The sequence below is a fragment of the Hyperolius riggenbachi genome, chromosome 1 (genome assembly GCF_040937935.1).
Source record: "Hyperolius riggenbachi isolate aHypRig1 chromosome 1, aHypRig1.pri, whole genome shotgun sequence".
Taxonomy (NCBI): Eukaryota; Metazoa; Chordata; class Amphibia; order Anura; family Hyperoliidae; genus Hyperolius; species Hyperolius riggenbachi.
The window spans coordinates 607,366,967-607,389,852 of NC_090646.1; the positions used below are offsets into that span (position 1 = coordinate 607,366,967).

General features: G+C 42.6%; 1 protein-coding gene across 6 annotated transcripts in view; it reads right to left on the minus strand.

Annotated features, from left to right (window-relative positions):
- Positions 1–22,886, minus strand: part of ADAMTS6 (ADAM metallopeptidase with thrombospondin type 1 motif 6) — a 410,266-nt gene that overhangs the window by 168,572 nt on the left and 218,808 nt on the right. For all 6 annotated transcript variants that reach the window (XM_068249826.1, XM_068249813.1, XM_068249820.1 and 3 more), the window contains one exon: positions 8,883–9,029. In XM_068249826.1, coding sequence (XP_068105927.1) covers positions 8,883–9,029 — 147 coding nt within the window. The remainder of the gene's footprint in view (positions 1–8,882; positions 9,030–22,886) is intronic.

Below are 22,886 nucleotides of genomic sequence, written 5' to 3' on the forward strand. Positions count from 1 at the left end.
TACCCGCTAAAAGTGCTAGTAGTGCCGTGGGAAATAGGGATATTGAGTTGGTGAATGTGTGTGCGCCGATCGTGTCACGCCACGTGGGGCGTGATGCAGCTGCGGGGATGTTCGTAAATACCGTGCATGCGCAACTGGAGACGAAAGCATCGGGCGGCCATGTTGCTACTGGGCACGGAGTGTGTTGCAAAGCAACTGGAAATAACATGATCAAGGGCTAACATGATCAAGGGCTAATTACATAAAATAAAGTCATAAGTGAAAAAAGTGAGAAATCAAAGAATAATTTGTCAATTTGGTCAATTTTGTGCACTATGCCCTGTGTTTGTTTTTTGCTTACCCACTATAAAAACTTTAGAATATTTTAGTGTTAATGATCATTTGCATCTCCTCTTTACATTACACTAATCACCCTACCACTACCACCACTATTATGTTCGAACATGATCTATATTTATATTTATATTAATATTACCATTATTTTTTATAATCAACCATTATCCCCATTTTCAATGTCTAGCGCATTGCCCTAAGTTTTTATCCTAGGTTTAAATTTAGTTCTCAAAATCCCTATTTTCCACGGCACTAGCACTTTTAGCGGGTACATACCCTCAATACCGCCTATATAACATGAAGCACCATTACTACTACACGGGGTTCACCCCAATATGTTATTAATTGCACTTTGTATAAAATTTACTCCTGAAATACTTGAAGCAATTTTTATAGCAATATTTGTTGTCTCCTGTCTACAGTTGTTGTCCCCATCTTATTGCCTGATGAAGCGGGCTTAAGCCTGCGAAACGCGTTGCATCCCTGGGGTACTTAATCTGACAGAAGTGACAGGTTTTGGACTAATCCATCTCTTTATAGGGGATTCTCAGGGATATATTTATATTCAAAAGCACTTAGTGAATGGCAGTTGCTCTGTCCAACTGCCAAAAAACTGTGTAGGGAGCAGGGAAGCTGGACAGCATCATTGTTTAAATCCTTTTTAGGGAATATCTTTATAAAGAATAAAAGCCTTGCTGAGAATCCCCTATGAAGAGATGGACTAGTCCAAAACCTTCTGTCGCTTCTGTCAGATTTCTACTGCCTACTGTAAGTGACAGCATTATAGGAGAAAAGTAATTTATGGCTCATTTTACTCTGGAAAAAATGTACTCCTTATTTGTATAGGTTTGCACATATTTTAAAATTTACAGTTTTTCGCTGTAGTGTCTCTTTAAGCAATAAGATCATAGCTGAAACGCCGCATTCCCGCAGCAGAACAATGTATTTATACCCCCAAAATTCGGGGATCACTTCCTGATAGAGGCAGAGCTTTGTGCAGTAGCTCTGCCTCTGCTCAAGTCAATCTCCACTGAAAAAAAATGTTCTAAAATAAATTGGTCTGGAGCACTTGCAAGCCTCTAAATAAATTGGCTGCTAAAAGGTTAATAAATATTAATAACTGCGATTTGTGGAAAGTTATCCTCATGACAGGCTTTCCAGCTGTAGATGGTGGACACACCTGATGTTCCACAAATTTGAATAAATTTACCAAACTAAGAAAAAGTTTCAATAAGCGTGTTTGCTAATTTTCCACTTGTGGACTCCAAACTAAAATCCATTAATACACCTACATTGGCAGGACCTAAATGGCAAAGTTCGAAGCATTGCTGAATGGGGTCCAAAGTTTGTGGTGGGTTTTCCTGTACCCTGTCACTTGTCCATAGCCAAAAAAAAGCAGAGTAGGTACACTTCTGTCTAGACCATGAAAATGTATTCTTAACATGGACAGCCAAGTCACTTTCTGGAACGAGACCCGAACACTCATTGCCCGAGTATCTGTTCAAAGTAATAATTACAAGAAAAATCCTAAAAGCAGTCACAGAATTTCAGAATCCAGTGAATCACAAAAGCTTTCGCTCACTATGTTTAAAATGAAATGATCTCCTGAAATGTTTCCACATAAACTTGCGTTTTCCTCCCGATACCGTCACGTTTGCCAAAGTAAATCTTACAGAACAAGCTACGTTTTACATTTAAGATCATCAGCCAACAAATTAATCAGGCTTTGCCCTTCAGTTAACTGTATTTTGGCATAATAATAATTTTTCACAAAGACACAGAGATTCCCCCCCCCCCCCCCCCCCCCCCTCCCCTCCAAACCACAGAAGCAGGTTACTTTGTACAGTCAGCTGAATAAGAATAAGCTAATAGTTGAGAACACTGTGGAAATCCGTGTCTTGGATAAAGATAAATGCTGAGAATAGCCAGATGAGTACCGGACAGTTCAGTGGGGTTCATTTACTAAGGTCTGAGAACATAGGAGACGAGGCAATACTGGCCTGGATGTTTTTCTAAACAATTGCCTGTTATAATCGCTATCATTTTTTATTTATACAATGCCAACCTATTACTGTATTAGGTCACAATTGTTGCCAACCCTCACCTGGTGTATGACGGGTTAGTAAATTACGGTTTGTACAACTGCAGTCATCTTGCAGCACCCACAGGAAGAATTGGGTACCATACACTTCTAGAACGCCACCGAAAGTGGCAAAAATATAGATCCCGTTTTGATTTGCTTAGAGAGGGATCTATTCCTACCCCACACAGCCCATCGATTTTCAATAGGTTTCAATAGAAAATCTATTGAAAATCATTCTAACCTAATCTAGAAGATTTGATACTTACCCAGAGCTTCCGCCAGCCCCATAAGCCTGTCTAAGTCCCACGCCGTCCTCCCGCGGTCTGCCGCTCAGCCGCGATCAGCTCCGGTAACAGCTCAGTCGCGTCCAGCCTGGGACTTCTGCGCATGCCGTACGGGAGCATGAGACACAAGGAAGCACAGAGTATACTGTGCATGCGCTGGGCTCCAACTGATCCCATTTGCGGACAGGAACAGGGCAAACAGCGGCTACATGGACAGGAGGCCAGACACATCAAGTAGCCAGGAGGGGTATGAATAGTTTCAAGCACATAGTGCAGGAGTGACGTCTTGCTGAGGGGGTAAGAAGTTGGAGAGAACTGGCCATCTCCCATCGCTCGGCCACAGTAATCTCCCAGACGAATCGCTGGCTGAACAGTTGGGGGCATCATACACATACCGGAGTTTCATATGGCATTTGTAAGGGCCTTAAAGGTTTAACTAATCCAACAGAGAGTTGGGGGGGGGGGGGTGAGACATTGCTGGAAACGGTTAAAGAGGGATTGACAGCCACAAAATCAAATTCCATTTACACACTGCACGGTGTTCATTGTGCAGCCTGGAGCCTCACCCAGCACTGCAAGCACCCCAATCTGTTCAGAAATGTTTCTACTGTAATAAATCTTATCTCAGTCAGCTTAGCTCTATCTTCGCCATCACCTACGATAGGGAAGCTTGTCATCACCTCTCCCACATTACTGCCCCTTACTGATTGGCTGGGGGGGGGGGGGGGGGGGGAAGAGTTCAGTGTGAAGCTAAAGGTTAAAATATGGTTTATGCCTGTGCGCTCGTGTGTTTACAAAGCAAGATAGCTATGACAGTGCAGATTAAAGGGGGGGGGGGGGGGGGGAGTAAGGGAGGGAATGACATCAGGATTGGCTTCAGTCAGATGGAATCAAGATGGAAAATGACTAAAACCGTTTTCTCTTTATTTTACATTTTCTTAAATCAAAACATGGACAGTACACTACATCTGTTATGCAAGTAGAAAAAGTAGTTATCTACTTATGTGTTTTTTCCTGGCATAGTATGGCTGACCCTGCTGCTTTAATGAATGTAAACAATGCCAATGTGCATGCAAATTTTATGCAGCTTGTAAAAGGGCCAATCAATTGCACTTCCTGATCATTTTGACTGGACCAGTCCCAAGCTGCAGTGAACCAATCATCTTTTTTAGCACCCAGAGCATCTCAATAGCATATTATAAAATGTTTAATAACAAAGGTCTCAATTCACTAAGCTTTACCAAACACTTTATCGAACGTTTGATAAATTACCTCATCGGTAAAATCTAATTTTGAATTCATTAAGGTGTTATTTATTTATCAAATGTTTTAATCCATAAAACGTTAAACAAATCTATAACACCTTAGTGAATTCAAAATTAGATTTTACCGATGAGGTAAATTATCAAACGTTCGATAAAGTGTTTGGTAAAGCTTAGTGAATTGAGGCCAATGTGGCTCATTACTAAAGAAAATTCCGTTCTACCTCTGCTTTTTACATTTAAATGTTTGTTAGGGGCTTTTATTGCTCTACTTGTATGGCCTGTTTTCCACAGAAAGAGCAGCCAGATAAGGAATGCTGTAATTAGCAGTAGCAATGGGCAAACAAAAGCTTTCATCAGCAGGGGGTGGGGAGGAATTTCAAACAGTTTATAGAGTCCCAATTGATTACATGCATACCTTCCCCTGGATAAATAAGGGCAGAGGGAAGGGGAAGGGGGGGAATGGCAGCTCCTACAGCTGTTAGAAACCAGGTCAAACTGAAGAAAAAGAAAGCTGCTTGGATCCCTTTCAAACTTGCATGCAAGTTGGAATAACTTGCCTCTAATTGACCATCTCTAACCAACAGCATATATAAATAACTAGAAGAAACTTAACAAGTGTAAAACCTACTCTGCTAAATGCAAAAAAAAGCCCAATACAGTATTACTGAAAAAAAGAGACAATCAAAGATTAATGACAAATAAATGAAAAATGAATAAAGCACAAGTTTATAACCAAAAGGCACATGGAAAACATCAGTTCAGTAATATGTGCTGGAAAAGCACAAAAAACTTCAGCGCTGTTTAACTAGAAAATCAGATCTGCCAAATAAACCAAAATGAGTCTAATTACTGGAAAACTTTTCTGTTGACATAATTACCCCAAACCTCTCTCATAACCTGCACACTGGTGTCACACAAACCCATTAGAAGTCAGAGGGGTTCCAGAAAAAACAGCGCACAACTCGAAAATTCCATATCATACGGGATGGTGGCTGGAAAAGGTCTGCATTCCAAAACATTACTAAAAGCCATCAGGCTACACAGAACTAGTTCAATTCCCCTCATAATAATCCCTAAAAGCTGCCTTTGCACCAACAATGCTCTAGCTATCTCTGCATGTTCAAACGTTAGGCCCTTTTGTACAGAGGGCTGAGGTGTGAGCTTGTCGGCAGGAGGGTGGGGCCTTCTATCTAACTGCTGCGCCGAGCTAGCAAGCAGCCAACTGCAGCATGGGAGCTGCTGACTGGTGGGGAATTCGCAGCCTTCAACCTCCCATGGAAAAGGCCCTTACTTCACAATAGAGGATAAAAGTTAACCCAGTCTATTATAAGTCTGGGCATCCTCTAGTACTTTTCCCAATGGTAAGTTTGATTGGCTAGGTTTAAAGAGGAACAATAACCAAGGATTGAACTTCATCTCAATAAGTAGCAATTTTCCCATGAGAAAACTTTACCTTTTCTCAAAAAGATCATCGGGGGGTCTGTACGATATTGTGGTAAAACCCCTCCCACAGTGTGATGCCAGGACCTAGGTCCTGACTGTTTGTCTGTCAACCTTTTTGCATTATGGGAAATAACAGCTGTTTCCAACTGCCAAGCAACCAGTATCTCCCTCTGTGCATATGTAGATCTATTTAAAACAACAACAAAAATCTTTTTAGCCTATTGCAATGTTAGTGGGTGTGGTTATAAATAATGGCAGTTGGAGCGGTCTAGTTTTTCTTGTCCACCAACAGTAAATATGATGACATGCAGGTTCATTGTGGATCAAACACCAGAAACAAATTACATGGCAAATATCAAGCATTTCTTGAAATCGCTTGTATGGTTTTTAACTTCTCACTTTGCAATGTATGGATAAATAATTTTCCCTCTTCAAGACATGGCAGGGACACACACACACACACACACACACACACACACACACACACACACACACACACACACACACACACGGCAGCAGTGTAGGGCAGCAGGGACTTCTGTTAAAACTTAAGTTCAGGCAGACTTTAAAGAACAACTATCAAAGAAACTGTTTTTCTGTAAACACACACACATACCTATAGAGCTTTTAGCCAGAAACACTAAAATGGTTTTCAGATGTCTCTTAGCACAGCTTGTGTGAAAGTAATGCTGTATTTACCATCTGTTTTGTAACAATTTATGTGTGGGCATCGGGGGGAGGGGGAGGTCAAGCTGTACTATAACCTGGCTGTAAACGGTTTACTTTATACTGCTTGGCAGAGAGAGAGACACAGACAGGAACACAATGCTTCAGCTGATGATTATTTACACACATTTGAAGCTATATTTCTGCTTTCTATTATTTTTAACAGATTTCAGTCACAGTATTAGAGCCAGTGAAGATTGTTTCTGTATGCTGGATGTGCTGGGCACAGTCCTCCATAGTAATGCCCACAGTGAAAACTGTTTTCTGTAACTGTCATTTTCATCATATAAAACCTAAAAATATGAAAAAAAGTACAGTTTTTGAAAAATAAACCAGAAACCTACATGCTGTGTGAATTCCCAGTCAGCAGTATCCGGCTGTGAACTCAGTGCCATTCTCCACCCCCAGGCAGACATTCTGAAGCCATGATAGACTGTCAGTCATCAGAGAGGTGAAGCTTCAGCTGACAATCTAATTACTCCCCTATTTATGCCCATATGGCTAATAATGCAATGTTCCAGCTGAATTGTGTGTTAGCAAGGTGCGAAGGCCCAGTTAGGCGAAGACCTAGAACAGGGAGAGAGTCACTCTATACTATCTGCAAGGAGATCACATTCTCATATTAATTAATTGGTTCCTCAAAAACACTGGCCTTAAAGCAAATCTGATGCAAAAATAACCTTATGAGATAATGAATAATGAATTGTATGTGTACAGATAATGAATTGTATGTGTCCAGATAACAAATTGAACATTAGTAGCAATGAAAAAGTCTCATGTTTTCCAGTACAGGAAAATGTAAAACACTTCAGTTGTTACCTATGCAAAAGAGCTTCTCTGACCCAACTTGGTTGAAGTCAGCCCTGTTTTCCAAATAACTTGAACAGCCAAAAAACAATGAGAGACAGCTTAAGATAAGAATTTACTGCATGAAAGTTCAAATGGTCATTAGCTCTACTCTGTTTAAAGCTGAAAATACACAGACTGTGGTTTCTAAACTGCAAATATGACAGAATGATGCAATGTTTTAAATAAAGCTATATAAAACTGAAATTAAAAATACAAGACATTTCTTTTCTACTAATGTTCTATCAATTATCCAAACTACACATACAATCCATTATTTCATAAGTTTATTTTCGCTTCAGTGTCACTTTATAGTGATCTGGAGGTGAAAATAAATTAAAAAAATTATAAAATAAATCAATAATTACTGAATGGGATGGTCAATCAGCTGCAACATCAGCAGAAGTATGGCCACCTTATGGCTTTTCAAGCTTATACTGTATAACTTAAAAACATGAGTAAAAACAGGTTTCACACTATTCAGGCTAAAGGGACGATTGGAAAGCGGTCAAATATATTTAATGCATTCTAATTTCCTCTATATATCCATCTTACTGGACAAATCCAATGCTAACCCCTGTAACCAATGGTGGGCTAAAGGTTATGGTGCCATGGGCTAGAATTTGACACCTATGCTTTAGGCTTTAGCTAGTCTCCAATTTTACATAAAAGGGGTAAGATTGTACAATTAAGACTGTATAATAAATGGGCACCTTTAGTCTGATCTGAAGGAATCTCAGCTTCTGATAAGACATACAGATGGTAGGTTTGAATTTACCCTGCTGGAAGTAAGGAGAAGGGTTTTTTGCATGGGTCATGACAGAGTGTGGTGTAACCTGATCTCATTATTACATTTGTCCTATAAGCTTGGAAAGGCTTAAGGTGGCCAACCTTCTGTTGATTTTGCTGGTGACTGACCATTCGATTCAGTAATTATCGAATTGGATGAATATTGGTGCCGCAACAAGCATGCCCAATTGAGGACTCGACTGATTTTTGTGCCAAAACTGGTGAGTTGTATGAACCGGCCATGCTGGAAAGTCTTGGCCTGACATTGTGGATCGGGTGCAGCGGTAATGGAGTGTGATATTGCGACTGAGGCGAACAACGAAATCCCGGCCAGTGTGTGTGTGTGTGTGTGTGTGTGTGTGTGTGTGTGTGTGTGTGTGTGTGTGTGTGTGTGTGTGTGTGTGTGTGTGTGTGTGTGTGTGGTGCCCCCCCCCCCCCCCAAGTGCCCGTGCATTAAAATCTCACCTATTCCGCCTGCTGCCGCGGCTCCACCTGCTCTTCTTCCACATATTCGGGTCCCATGTGGCTTCTGCATACAGCACTTCTATGCGCAGCAGGCACATGGGGCACATATATGGAAGAAGAGCTGGTAGACTTGTGGTGGCAGCTGGAGCAGGTGAGATATTTCAATGCAGATTTTGGCGCTTTATAAATTAATAATAATAGTAATAATGCAAGGCAGCAGGGGAAACAGGGGACGGTGACGGAGGCAGGGTCACAAGGCCGATTTCCGAAAGCTTTCATGCTGAAATCATTCTGGATTTGGCCTGCGGTGAGCAGGCAGCAAACAGATCTCTCCCCGGTCAGATTCCAGTGAAAGAGACCGGTCTCTTGGTTGATCTTCTGCCCATACATAGCTAGATGTAAGGGCACCATTACACTTTTCTTAGACTAAGCTACCTGCTGGCTGCAAGTGGTAGTAGGATATAGTCATGTGCATCATTTCACATTTACACAATGAGAAAAAAGTATTTAACATGTCTAGAGGACAGAAAAAACACTGCATGCGGCTATTAAAGAATCCTTTCAAAAGCATCAACACGTGTTATGTCAAGAGAAGCAATGATAGAGCTACACAAATCTATAGAGATGGAGGAAGCAGAAAGTACTCACTCGAGAAAGCTGGTGATGTATTCCCTGCTGCAGGCCGACCAGGAGAAGGGGTTTGTGTTAGACGTAATGTGAGCCGCCATTAACTTGGCAGCCTCGTGACCTTTGGTCCCGCAGGAGTTTCCAATTCCATCGTGGTTCATGCCAAAACTAGAACATACAAGAAAGGAAGAGGACGTGTGCAGATAAGTCAGCTGCCCATAAAACACTTCTACTCCAGATTCTCTTCTGTAATTACAACTTTCCTCTCAGAGATAATTTGTCTTTTTTACTTTTAACTTAAAAACACGAGTTAACATGCTTCACAACATTCAGGCTAAAGGGACCATAGGAAAGCGGTCAAATATATTTAATGCATTCTATATATACGGCTTTGATCACACTATGGGCCTCACACAGACCGCGCACAGCAATATTACCGTTACTTCCGGAGGCATGTAACGCAAGTTAAAGAGGAACTCCAGTGAAAATAATGTAATAAAAAAGTGCTTCATTTTTACAATTATGTATACCGGTAAATGATTTAGTCAGTGTTTGCCCATTGTAAAATCTTTTAAATCCCTGATTTACATTCTGACATTTATTACATGGTGACATTTTTACTGCTGGCAGGTGATGTAGCTGCTGTTTTGGCAGTTAGAAACAGCTGTAAACAGTTTTTTTTCCAGAATGCAACAAGGTTCACAGACCGGAAACGGCCAGAAGTACCACGGTCCTCAGAGTTTCTTGTGGGAGGAGTTTCACCATAAGATCAGCCATACAGCGCACTCTGATGGTCTGTTTGTGAAAAGAAATAGATTTCTCATGTAAAAGGGCGTATCAGCTACTGATTGGGATAAAGTTCAATTCTTGGTCGGAGTTTCTCTTTAAGCTAATAGCATGACCTGCAGTACTCGAGAAGCATGACTATTGTTACGGAAACCAGCATCCCTCCCTAGTAACCTGTTACCATAGCAACGGTCGAGCTACTGGAATAACCGGGTCTCTCACTAATAGTGTAACTTGCGGTGCATGCCAATGTTGACAACCGTCAGTAAAAAATAAACAAATCTGGTGCGGCCAGTAAAGTCCATGATAACTTTGTGGTGTCAGTAAAAAAAAAACCTCTCTATTCCCTTACTGCTTATCAATTCATGTGTCACTCTGGAATGTACACTGCTCTAGCTAAAAGTGGCCATACATCAGAAGACTCGGCTGCCGAACGACCATCAGTTTCAATAATTATTATTGAATCTGGTGAAAATCTGTGCCGCCAAGAGCATGTTCGATCTGCAATTTGTCCAATTTTGAGTTGAAACTGGTCCAATGTATATGCTGAAAAATCTTGGGCAGACATGCTCCATTTGGTGCGCGGTGGTCACGGCGTATGAGAATTGCGAGTGGAAAACGCAACAGGGACCCAAGGCTGAGTTCCCCCCAAATGTAGATGTATCTTCTCCCTGTGCCCGTGCATTAATACTTTACCTGCCCAGTGTCTGCACTCTTCTTTCTCATTCACGCCCCATGCGGTGGCCAGTGTATTGCATGTGGGGCAAGTGTATGACATCACAAACTTAAAGTGTAGTTTCCAGGGCTGTGGAAAAACAAAGAATCAATACTTAATCAGGGTTTTCTCCAGCCCCATAAGTCCATCGCCGTCCTCTCACGGGCTGCCGCTTAGCCACGATCAGCCCGGGTAACAGGCTCAGTCTGGTCAGTTGTGGCCTTCTGCGCATGCGCGGGAGGTCTGCACATGCACAGAAGGCCGAGACTGAGCCTGTTACCAGGGCTGATTGTGGCTAAACAGCAGACCGCGGGAGGACGGCGAGGGACTTGCATGCACTTATGGGGCTGGAGGAAGCCCCGGGTAAGTACTGATTCTTTGTTTATCCACAGCTCAGATTTCCTTTAATTTGAGTAATATTACACGTCAGTAAAAAAAATGTTCTATCAGTACATTTTTTGAGCTTTTTTTTCCCCAAGGTTGGCAGCACTTGTACATGCTGCTGGAATTAAAAGTAATATTGCTGTGTGCTGTCTGTGCATGGCAATAGCACCGTGGTTTTGTGCATCAGTGTCTATCAAACGACTGGTATGACCTTTGTGATACTTTTCAGGAGGCAAGTAGAATGCTTACACTCCTTTCTACATGTTAATACTTTTATCCCTCTGTTTTGGCACTTGCTGATGGTTACTGGTGACAGACATTTCCACACATGTGGACTGAAGCTCAGTGCTGCCATGCCAAACAAAGGGGCATGCTTGTATCTGTGCAGTCTCTCGATCACAGAACTGAATGGCGGCTACAGTAACACACAACAGAGCTCTGGGCATCAGGCCACGTCTTTTCAGACAGGCATATTGCACAACGGAGATGTGCCCATGTATCTCATCCATGCAGCTTTTGTTGTAGTGCAGTTTTCCTGAACACTTCATGTATCTCCACTATTTCTGCTACAAAGCAAAAGCATGCCTTTGGTTTCTGGATATGTTTATATCAGTGTCTACAAGTTTGAAGATAACAGACAATTTAACATTTGAAGCCAGTCCTGACTTTATAAGGAGCAACGTAACCTTGGGCAAAAGTTTAACTAAGGACAATAAGTTTGCAGAGGAGTTGCTTGATGAAATACAGCTTATATATACACATGGCGTAGAAACAGTCTGTCACTGTAGGTGAAGCAGGGTATAAGCAGGGTATAAGCCTTTCCGAGAAGATTTACTTACACACTAAACAATATCACAGTTTCCACATTTATTGTTGCTATGTATACAGGATGTTGATAGGTAAACCACGGCACACCGAAGAAAAAAAGGCTTTAAAGTGTACCTGAAACAAGTAAATGAAAAAAAAGGGGGCTGGAGGAAGCCACAGGTATGTATAAAACTTTTTCTACTCATCTCAGGTTCTCTTTAAGTAGAACTAAACTCAGAATTTCTTCTCTGTTCTAAAAGTTAAGCCACAGCATGATAACATTCATGGACAAACAAAAAAAATTACAAGTTATGGAAATCCTAAAAAAACTGAAGTTTAGAACTGAGGGGGTTAAGCCTCAGTGTTTACTCTATGGGGAGAGACCCCTGAGGTGCTCCTGCAGTCTATTTACAGCAGCTAAGAACTAATTAGACACTTTGATCTGGATAAACCATCCATCCTCATTCATCAGATGCCAAAACTGCCTGTGGAAGTCAAGTTAATATATGAATGGTTTGTCAAGTACTTCTTGAGTGGAGTTTCTGTGACCAAGTATTATTTTAATAAGTAATAGACATACTTACCGGCATTTAGGGGGTGTAATTCCGTGCTTACTCAAGGTGTGGGGTGAGCACACATCCACGCCCATTCATGCATGCATTGAATTGGGGCATATTAACACACACAGGGAGGTTACCCACCAAAATACTTGAAGGTGGCCATACAATACTCAATGATCACCAGGACAACCATCAGATACATCCCTCTCTGATCGATGCTCAGAATCAGAAACACTTCCTATATCTATTTACAGGTAGTCCCCAGTTAACGAACGAGATGGGGACTGTAGGCTCGTTCTTAACCTGAATCTGTTCTTAAGTCGGAACATTGTGCCATGACTGTTCCCTGTACCTCCTCTGTGCCCCCCTGTGCCTCCAGTGTCCCCCTCTGCCCTCTGTACATGCATATACAAGTTTCAAGCTTCAAACTATACGCGTTGGTGTGCGCATTTCTGCAATGTGTATGGTGTGCAACATGCAAGAACATCAGAAGTGCATCATAGGGGAATGAGAAGCGCCCAATTGTATATAAAAATGTTAAGAACAATGGTAACAGATAAAAGGTGAGAGCAGCTTACCTAATAGAAGGGTCTAGGCTTATATGCTTGAAAGTAGAATTTATTGCACAAAAAAGGCACCGCGTTCCGGGGGCTATAATCCCACTACCTCAAGTCAATGCTGTGCCTAGTCAGCAGTGAACAGCGCTCGGGCCGCCTCTATATCAGACTGTACTACAACACACGGCACCCCAGATGGCGTGCGATCGCGTGCGTTGAGTTCCTATGTCACAGTCATCTGTGTTTAGAAGTGTAAATGAGGCCTAAACAGACAGTATCTGGTGGAAACGTGTGTAAGATTTTGTCTTATCTGGTTATAGCAGCACATATAAGCGTGCCTTTAAAGCTAAAAGGGGTTGCCAAGCAGCGGACAGAACAGTTTCTCCAGCGATGAAACATTAAAAACCTAATTATTTAACTTCCAGACGAAAGCGCTACTTTTCAGTCATAACATCCTGTCACTCTGCTAGACCAGAGAGACAGACAGCCATAGATGTTTCAGACACAGTGCAGATTATATCTGTGTGCCCACATCAGTAATTCCAGCAGTAAACATATAATTAGCGAGAGGTATACCACATGCGGTTGGAAGGCCCACACTGTCATGTTGTGATGGACTTTGGATGCCACAGTAGCGAGAATGTGTTTATCTGCCTACTGCATGTGATTTGCAGAAATATTCCTCTGCCAGCCAGGTGATGTGTGTAAATTCTTATAGTTTACGATCTTTAAAATGTTAGGGCCAGTTTCCAATTGTGCTTGCTCTGATGTGAGTACGTATCCCCATTCCTCTAGCCATGCCATGCTGCCGGTCATCCATTTTTTTCCCCCCAAGCACATGAATTTGTAAGCAACTTCTTGATTTCAATATGCGGTCATTGCTCGTCCAAATTCGCATACGTGGAATCACTCCAAATCACCCTGTGCAGAGCTGGCACTGGAGCCATGGCTGTGGAGTCGGTAAAAACAATCTAACTCCGGTTCCTCAGTTTATGAAACCTCCGACTCCACAGTCCTGTCAGGGCTATGGAATCGGTACAAAAATCATCTGACTCCAACCCTGACTGACTCCTCAGTTTATGAAATCACCAACTCCAGGTACCCAAAAATTGCTCCGACTCCACAGTCCTGTCAGGGCTATGGAATCAGTACAAAAAAAAAAAAAAAAATCACCTGACTTCAACTCTGTCTCTGTCTCCTCTGTTTATGAAACGAACGACTCCAGGTATCCAAAATTGCCCTGGCGCATGCTGATGAATGCATATTTACCTGTACTTACGCCATGTTGCATCAATGCGTCTGCATTTACAACTGGGGATTGGAGAACATTTTAGATGTTCAAATGTTAAGCAAGAATTACCACACACTGCAGCTATTGCATTATCAGTATAGGCACAGCCACAAAATTTTTATGTATTGTATGTAGTAGGAACGACACATTGATTTCCTAAAGTGGGGTTTTAGGGCTCATTCACACTACAGAGCGCACACACGAACGCGATTTTGTGCATGCGTTGCCATCATGCGGCCATCGCACAGAATACACGTTGTGGTGCGCTAGGAGCACAGACGTTGGCAGCCAACCTATCAAGAGAATGTGTGCGTTGTGCGATTAGATGTTCCCAGAAGCGTTACATCGTATTACATCGTAACGCATGGAAACGCACAACTGTAATGTGAATGGTAACATGAAAGTCTATGGACTTTCATGTTGCCATGTAGATCGTACACTATGTGCGGTGTGTCAGAACTGACAAAGCAGCACATAGTGTGAATGAGCCCTTAGTTCATAAGCAATGCCCTATGTTAACACTGAAGCGCACTAACACTTTGATATTCACTAACACAAATCATTACAACACACTTACTTCACAGGAAAATAGGACAATATCAATACAAAAAAATGTCCTCACATTTAAAGCAAACCTGAAGCAAAAAAAAAAAAAATAAAAATAAAAAAATGTATGAGATAAAGAATTGTATGTGTAGTACGAATAATGAATATAATATTAGTAGCAAAGAAATGTCTCATTTTTATTTTCAGTTATATAGCTTTTTTTATAACCTTGCGTTATACTGCCACGGTTGCAGTTTTAAAACCACACTCATTTAAAGGGGAACTTCAGCCTAAACAAACATACTGTCATTAAGTTACATTAGTTATGTTAATTAGAATAGATAGGTAATATAATCTTTTACCCACCCTGTTTTAAAAGAACAGGCAAATGTTTGTGATTCATGGGGGCTGCCATCTTTGTCATGGGGGCAGCCATGTTTTTGGTTGAAAGGAGGTGACAGAGAGCATAAGACACAGTTCCAACTGTCCTGTGTCCTGATAACCCCTCCCAGCTGCATGTGCTAGGCTTCACATGTCAAATTCAAAATGTAAAAAAAAAAAAAATTTGCACCAAAACAGCAGAACGAGAACAAAAAAAATCAGAAATCCCATCATGGTTTGCAAAGCATCAGGGGAAAAATGCCCGGGCAGTTTTCTTCTGTGCAGCTAAAACTGAGGCTTGTAGAAGAGACACAAAGTACTGATGCTGTGAAACTGTTAAAGAAACACCAGGCCTTTTCAGTGCTGCTGAGTCGATTTTTAATCCGGAGGTTCACTTTAAGCTATAAAGCAAAGCAGAAATAATGACCATTTAAACTTTCCTGCAGTAAAACCTTATCTAAAGCTGTCTCTCTCGGTTTCTTAGCTGTCTAACCAGCGCTCCAGAAAACAGGACTGTATTAGACCCAGTGGGTCGAAGACCTCAGAGAAGCTGAAGCTTTTTGAACTGAACTTTAACTCTTCCTGCACTGGAAAAAATATGAAAGTATTTTCTTTGCCGCTAATGTTCTATTTCTTAGCTGTATTACACATACAATTCATCATCTCATAAGTTTAGTTTCACTTCAGGTTTCCTTTAAATGTGCTTGGTAGAGTAAACGGAGTTGTTGCAGGACAGAAAAGACAAGAAAAGCTACCTAGCTAGTGAGGTCTACTAGGACTGACAGACAGAATATTACTGATAGGAAGTATCACAGTGTGTTGTTTCAAATAAACAGCCAATGCCATTTCACATTGAAAAACATAGGTGTCATTTATCTAATCCTCCACATTTCCTCTTCCTAGAAATAATGCCACGTACTTCTAAGTAATGGCCTCTGATCCCCATGGTGACAGATCCTCTTAATCCCTTAAAAACATACGGTAGAGCTACTCTGTCAACTTACACGAGAGACAGCACAGATGGATGTGCCATTTCTGGTGCCTCCGGAATGCTCCTGCTAAGCTGTCAAGGAAATCCTCCACCATCTATAGAAGTGGTCTACTTTAATTACAATCATTTTTTTTGCTGACTTAACCTGAAAAATATAAAAAAATGTGCACTCCTTCCAAGATAGAAGGAGTGAGTCATACAGAGGACTCACAGTTCTGCTCATCCCACAGCTTTACTTTGGAAAATTCTGTGGATTTGTGATCTTATTGGGCTTGAATCACAAAGCGGTGCAAACTGTTAGCACGCCTGTGAAACCCCCCTTAGCACGTCTGAACAAGCTTTTTGCGCACAAAACTTTACACGTGCAAAACTTTATGAGCGGAAAACATTACGCTCGCACTGCACAGAGCGCTCCGCGCGAAGTGCCCATTAAAGCCTATGGGACTTAGCGAGCGCATAGCACTTTGCGTGCAGTACTTAGCACGCGATCTGATTGAGAAAACCGGTGCTAACCTACTTAGCACCCTGGTTAGCGCGCCTAAAGACTTTAGACGAGCTAAGTAGGTTAGCACCGCATAGTGAATCAAGCCCATTGTGTATATAACTGCCCTGTGTTAGTGAAGTTGTGAAGTGATGGGACAAAAATAGAAGTTCAGCAATTGAACCTCTGCCAGGGCTGAATTTACCATAAGGCACTGTTGGCACGTGCCTACAGTCGCCTGATGATGGAAAGGCATCTGACTCCCCTCCCCTAATGCCTCCCGTCTTCCCTATTCAGAGTCCCGAGTGAAGTGTCAATGAGAGGTTACTTACCCCAGTCTTGGTATTCCACTGATGAGATCTCCCTTCAGTTGGGGGCACCTCTGGCTACTTAATACCGATGTTCCCCTAAATACCCAATTCTTGGGAGCACATCTAGCGGTGCAGTTCGGAGGGGGTTTGTAGGTTCATGGAGGGCGAAGTCTAAGGGGCCAGGACATTTGTGCCTATCTGTGCCTATAGGCTCCTGTGATGTAAATCTGCGCCTCAGCTCTGCTATCAGAATGATGACAGACCTAACTGTGCTGTACCTGCAGCTGATGTATTTAAAAGTTCACATTTATGTAAACAAGGCACATTACAAAGTCAAACGACCTCCTTGACAGTCTGTACAATTCTCAAGTACTGATCCACTCGGAAACTCCCAGTGAAAATTCCACTTTGGTATGCGTGTGAACGGGTCCGATCGGATATCCATATGCAGTTGACGCACTTGTGCTGGTTATTCTAGCTACACCAGATGTTACCAGCTCCATTCTGGAGGGCTAGCATCCTCTTCCCAGTCCACATTCATTCCCCTTAAGAGGAATAAATGGGCAGGAACATCACCTGAAGCCTGCCTCTTCATGTCTGAAAACCTGGCTTTAGCCAAAAGTCAAGTTTTTCATGGCGATTACGTGGACAGAGGACCAAGGAGAGAAACGGATTATACAAAGAGGTATAGCCAGCATGAACATTCCAGTGTACTTACCATAGGTAGCTTTGCCTTGGGTCAGGTATCCTTTAAGGTGCACATGTAATCACCAGCACCTGCAGGGATTAGCGCTCAGTTCTTTGAACGACATAAGCCTACAAGTTCTGTTTCTATGGAGGGGAGATGAAGTCCTGCAGCATAATGCACAATGGAGCAGCATGGAGGGGCAGGTGAAAGCTGGCAAAGCAGCCAGTCCAGCTTTCTCAGCAACGCATTTTGGGGGTGAGAATCTAAGGAAATCTGGGTGCACCATGCACCGTCATAAGCAATAACTGCCAGCCAAATTACGCCTTTCCCCTGAATCCACTGTGGCCTGGAGGTAATTAACGCTGTCGGGGCTTTTTCAGGAGCAGGGAGAGCCGTTTATTGTCTTTACCCTGCACCAAAATTTCCTGGTGCTTTAATTACATGGATGCGTGGGCCGTCATACACTGTACACTCTCGGCAGAGAAAGTCGCTGAGATCAGCTTCCTCGGCCAGGATCCATCTAGTGTGTACAAGGCTTAAGCCAGTTTTGTGTGGTCCAGTATTAGTCAAGGAGAGAATCCGAAGACATAACAACAAAAGTGGTTTAGATGATCCCCTTAATGACTAACTGCACAAGATCTGCTTCAGTCTCCATTTAAGCTGGGCTGGGTAGCCTAAAAAGTATGTACTAATGCATCCAAGTAGCCTTACTATCCCCTATATCCCCGCTCCCTGGGCCTCTTACATTGCACGGCATGTAAGAAAACCACCTGGCATGCAAGACTGCTCCAACACTTCCGACCCAATCTCTAAACCAATCGGTGGGCAGGCGAGCATGTTGCATCATCATCGGAGATTGCAGGGAGACACATATCTTGGGTGCAATAAGAAGATATCTAGAATGAAGATAACTCGTCTTGGAAAGTATGCATTATTTAATGTCCCCTCAGTGTCCCAAACACATTCATAGGAACCTGTCGACCTGAAACTGTAAACACTTACAGTTTAACTTTAAATTGCCTGCCAGAATGCTTTTCTGTACTTGCTGCCTTGCTAATACAAAAAAAGTAAGTTTTTCTTACAGGCAGAGTCTATTGTTCCTCAAGGTGCCTCTATTATCTCTGGAGCTGTCAATCACGCCATCTGTCTCTCCAGACTAATCTGCAGCCATTAGTCAGAATACCGACTAAAGACGTGTCAACACTATTCAGAAGTTTCTCTGTTGATCTCTTTTAAAGGAGAAAATAAATACATAGGTATAAAATACAAACGTTATTTATACAGTATTGTATTCCCAGCCCAATGACATGCTGTGGAATGCTCCTCTAACCTCCTGGGCGTTACGCACGCCGGAAGGTATGCAGCCAGGAGTTCCCCATTATAATTTTGAGCGATCGGATAGTTCTAATATCTTCACTAGCACTAGGCTAGCTAGCAGTGGTGGTCGGCATCCTTTGATTACGTCTGATTACCGCCCCCCCCCCCCCCCCCCATCGCCACTAAGTACATTACCCGCCTGGATTCAGCGATCGCTGCAGCCTCTCCGGACAGCTCCGCTCTTCTCTATGGGGAGGATCAAACGTGACGTCATGACGTTGGCGACGTCATGCGCAGACCCGATCCTCCCCATAGACAGGAACGGAGATGTGCCAGGAGGCTGCACGATCGCTGGATCCAGGGGGTGTAATGTATTTAGTGGCGATTGGGGGGGGGGGGGAAATCAGACGTAATCTAAGGATGCGACCACCACTGCTAGCTAGCCTAGTGCTAGCTGAAGATATTAGAACTATCCAATCACTTAAAATTGTAATGGGGCCTCCTGGGGACAGCTGGCGGTATGCCCGACACAGTGTCGGGCATACCGCTAATTAGGTTAAAGAAGCAGGGACAGCCTTACTATGCCAGAAAATAAAAAACATATCTAAGTAGATAGCTACTGTACTGGTTCTACTTACATAACAGATGTATTGTACTGTCCACATTTTGATTTCAGTGAATTGTATATGGTAATTCTGTTCTGGCATTTGCCATCTTGTTCCCTCTTGCTGAAGCCAATCCTGACGTCATTTCCTCCGTTGGTTTTTTTTTTCTGCGAAAGTCTGCACTGTCATATCTAGCTTGATGTGTAAACCTGTGAGCACAGCAAGATCAGATTTCAGCCCCATGTCACACTAAACTGCCCTCAGCCAATCAGTGAGGAGCAGGAATGTGGGAGGGGTGATGACAAGCTTTCTTCTTGTCGGCAATGTGCCAAATAGAGCAAGGCTGACAGATTCGATTTATTACAGCAAATATATTTCTGAATAGATAAGAGTGTTTGCAATGCAGGGTAAGGCTGCAGGATGCATAATAAACGCAGAGCAGTGGGTAAATGGAATTTGATTTTGTGGCTGACAATCCCTCTTTAAAGAGACACTGAAGTAAAAAAAAAATGATGATAGGATTTGTATGTGTAGTACAGGTAAGAAATAAAACATTGGGAACAGAGACATAAGTCTAATATGGTATCCAGTACAGGAAGAGTTAAGACACTAGTTATCTATGCAAAATAAGCCATTCAGCTCCATGACTTTCAAAGTCACAGAGAGCTCTGCTATCTGAAGTTTATCATCTCAGCTGTCAGGCTTTTTCTTCTGCAGAGAACAGTTCAGGACAGGTCAAAAGTTCACAGCCTGCTCTGTAAAAATCATTTTACATCATCATTGCCACCAGATCGACCAGCAGATAGATCCCTCTGATTGAATCTGATCAAAGAGGGATCTATTGGCTGCCTACACTGCAAACAGATTTTGAATCGATTTCACTATGAAGCCAATTCACACATCTGTGGAGCTGCCGCCGCACCAAACTCACCTCCCCCCCCCCCCCACATACATTACCTGATCCGGCCGGCGCGAGTCCCCCGGTCTCCGCTGCCTCTTCTCCGCTTTCGGCTCCAGCTTCACTTTACTTCCTGCCGGGGGAAGTTGAAACAGTAGAGGGCGTTCTACTTTTAATTAAACTTCTCCCGACAGGAAGTAAGTGAAGCCAGCCAGAGCCCTGGGGCCCAGCGCAGAGAACAGACATCGGGGACACGCTCCGGCGGAACAGGTAATGTATTACCGCTAGCATCGGTCGTCAGACTTTAGAACACTGCTATTGACGCACTCCCGACCCACCGGCGATCGAGCGAAATCTTCAACACGGACAGATCGATGGAACGATCGATTTCAGATCGAAATCGATCGTTCGGGCAGCGTTTGCGCAACGATTTCACAGCAGATTTGATCACAGTGATCGAATCTGCTGTATATCGGCGGGACATAGTATAAGTGTATGGGCCCCTTTAGAATGCTGAGTAGTGGGGAAAATGCAAATATTAGAGAATGATGCAATAAAAAAAACACTACATAATTGAAAATAAAAATGAGGATATTTTCTTTGCTTCTAATAGTCTAGTAATTATCCGTACTACACAACCAATTCATTATATCATTTTTTTTTTCGCTTCAGTGTCTCTTTAAGGACTGATGTGCAAGAACTGGGTAATTACCCTAGTGTTTAAGAATTGCTGAACATCAATTCAAGGAAAAATCTAATATGTCCAAGTGCTGTTCAACTTGATTTAGCTCCAGGCTTGACAAAACGCTGTCACACCTTTGACCCAGTGTGAAGCAAATTTTGACCTCATTTATCTGCACCTCAATTGTATTTTAGAATATCTTGTCATTTATTGCAATAACACTGTGATTAGACAGTGAGAAAAAAAACACAAAAAAAAGAGAAAGGAGAATGAGATCTGTCTGCTGTCAGGGAACGGGCGAGAGTTGATTCTCTAACAAGGTTATTTGAGATTCTGCTAAAGACCAGAACATGGAGGCCTGAGCTGCACTTAAGGAACGTGTCAGTCCTTTAGGAATTTGGAAGGCATTTTATTGCATCAGGAGTCTTTAAAGCAATATTTCATCTTAGCCAAAATAATTTAGTCTGAGATTAACACTGACGAATTTGTGTATGCGTGTGTTTTTTCTCCGCTGGCTTTCCAGACAAGCCATTCCCTCCACCAGAACTCTTAAGTGACATCAAGGAAAAGAATTTCAGCTCGCAGAATACAAGTGTTGTACAAGATCTCTCTTAACAATCAAGACATTATACAAGTGGAAAAAGTGGTGGGTGATATCAATGTGTTAAAGTACACCTCAATTAAAAAACAAAACAAAAAACAAAGTTACATATTTACCTCTTTGGTGGAAAGCCTATGGATGGTCCAGTGGTTTTGCAGATCCTCCTGCAGCCCACCGATCCAGCGCAGGGGCCTTCTATACCTATCTGACTCGAATAGGTTTAACTGGGCATGTGCGACAGAGGTCCACACGTGGCTAGTGGAACTAAGCACTCCTGCATTGAGAAGAAAAGGCTGTACACAAGCAGCTTCATTTTACTTGGCATACGTGGACCTTTGAGGCACCCACTTGAGTGATACAGACCATCTTAAAGCTGCAGGACCCTGAGGCACGGAAGGTTCCTTGCATAAGAGCACATTCTGACAAACCCGACAGTGGTCACACCTATAGGGCGAGTCTGTTCCCCAAAGGGTGCCCCGGTGCTGGATCGTGTTTTCCCCCAAGGAATATTATGCATTGTGGATACATCAATTGAAGTGGGCTGTCTATAAGAAGATTGTCTCTGTAATTTTTTTATTGACTCTAGATGTGTGCTTGGACTGTCCATATAGAGATTTTTGAGGTTTTTGCAACCAAGAATAAGCACACTCTGCATGTGATTTTAATTTTGCTTTAGTCTGATTTATTTCTCTTTAGCCATTTACATACTCACACAGATGCAAATAGGTCTTATTGAACCTATGTAGGACCTCTGTAATTTACATTATGCACAGCACTTTTGATCTCTGTTAGTGCTATCATTAATAGACTATATGGGGAGCTTACTTGGACTTGCTCAGACCAGATGACACTTGTCCATGGCTGGAAGAGTGGCCAAAATAAACCTCTGACTTGCATGGAGCTGAATACACTTAGCGAGTCCCTGCACAGGCTTGTTGGTCTGCTGAAGGATTCAGGAAGCCGCCAAACTGCTTATGTAGTTCCAAAGAGACAGTGACCCAGGTACTGTTACCAGGGACCAGGGATGAGGCTGGTGCCAGGCCTCGGTCAGATTGCTTGCACAACCTCGGTGAATACCAATAACAAGATTGCGGCGGCAAACCACTGGCTGCAAAATACGCTTTGTATTGTGGAACAGATACCAGTACACTACAAAAAAGTGTATCTTGTTTTTTTCAGTTCAGATGTACTTTAAGAAAACAAATAGCAATAACAGCAGCAAGCGTTAAAGCGCACTTAGGTTGTCACAAAATATTTTGTCATTTTAAAGAAAATCTGTAACGAAAAAAAGCTCCCCTAGGGGGTACTCACCTCGGGTGGGGGGGAAGCCTCCGGATACTATTGAGGCTTCCCCCGTTCTCATCGGTCCCACGGCGGCGGTGAAAATCCTCCCGGAGCGGCGGCGATGTAAATATTTACCTTTT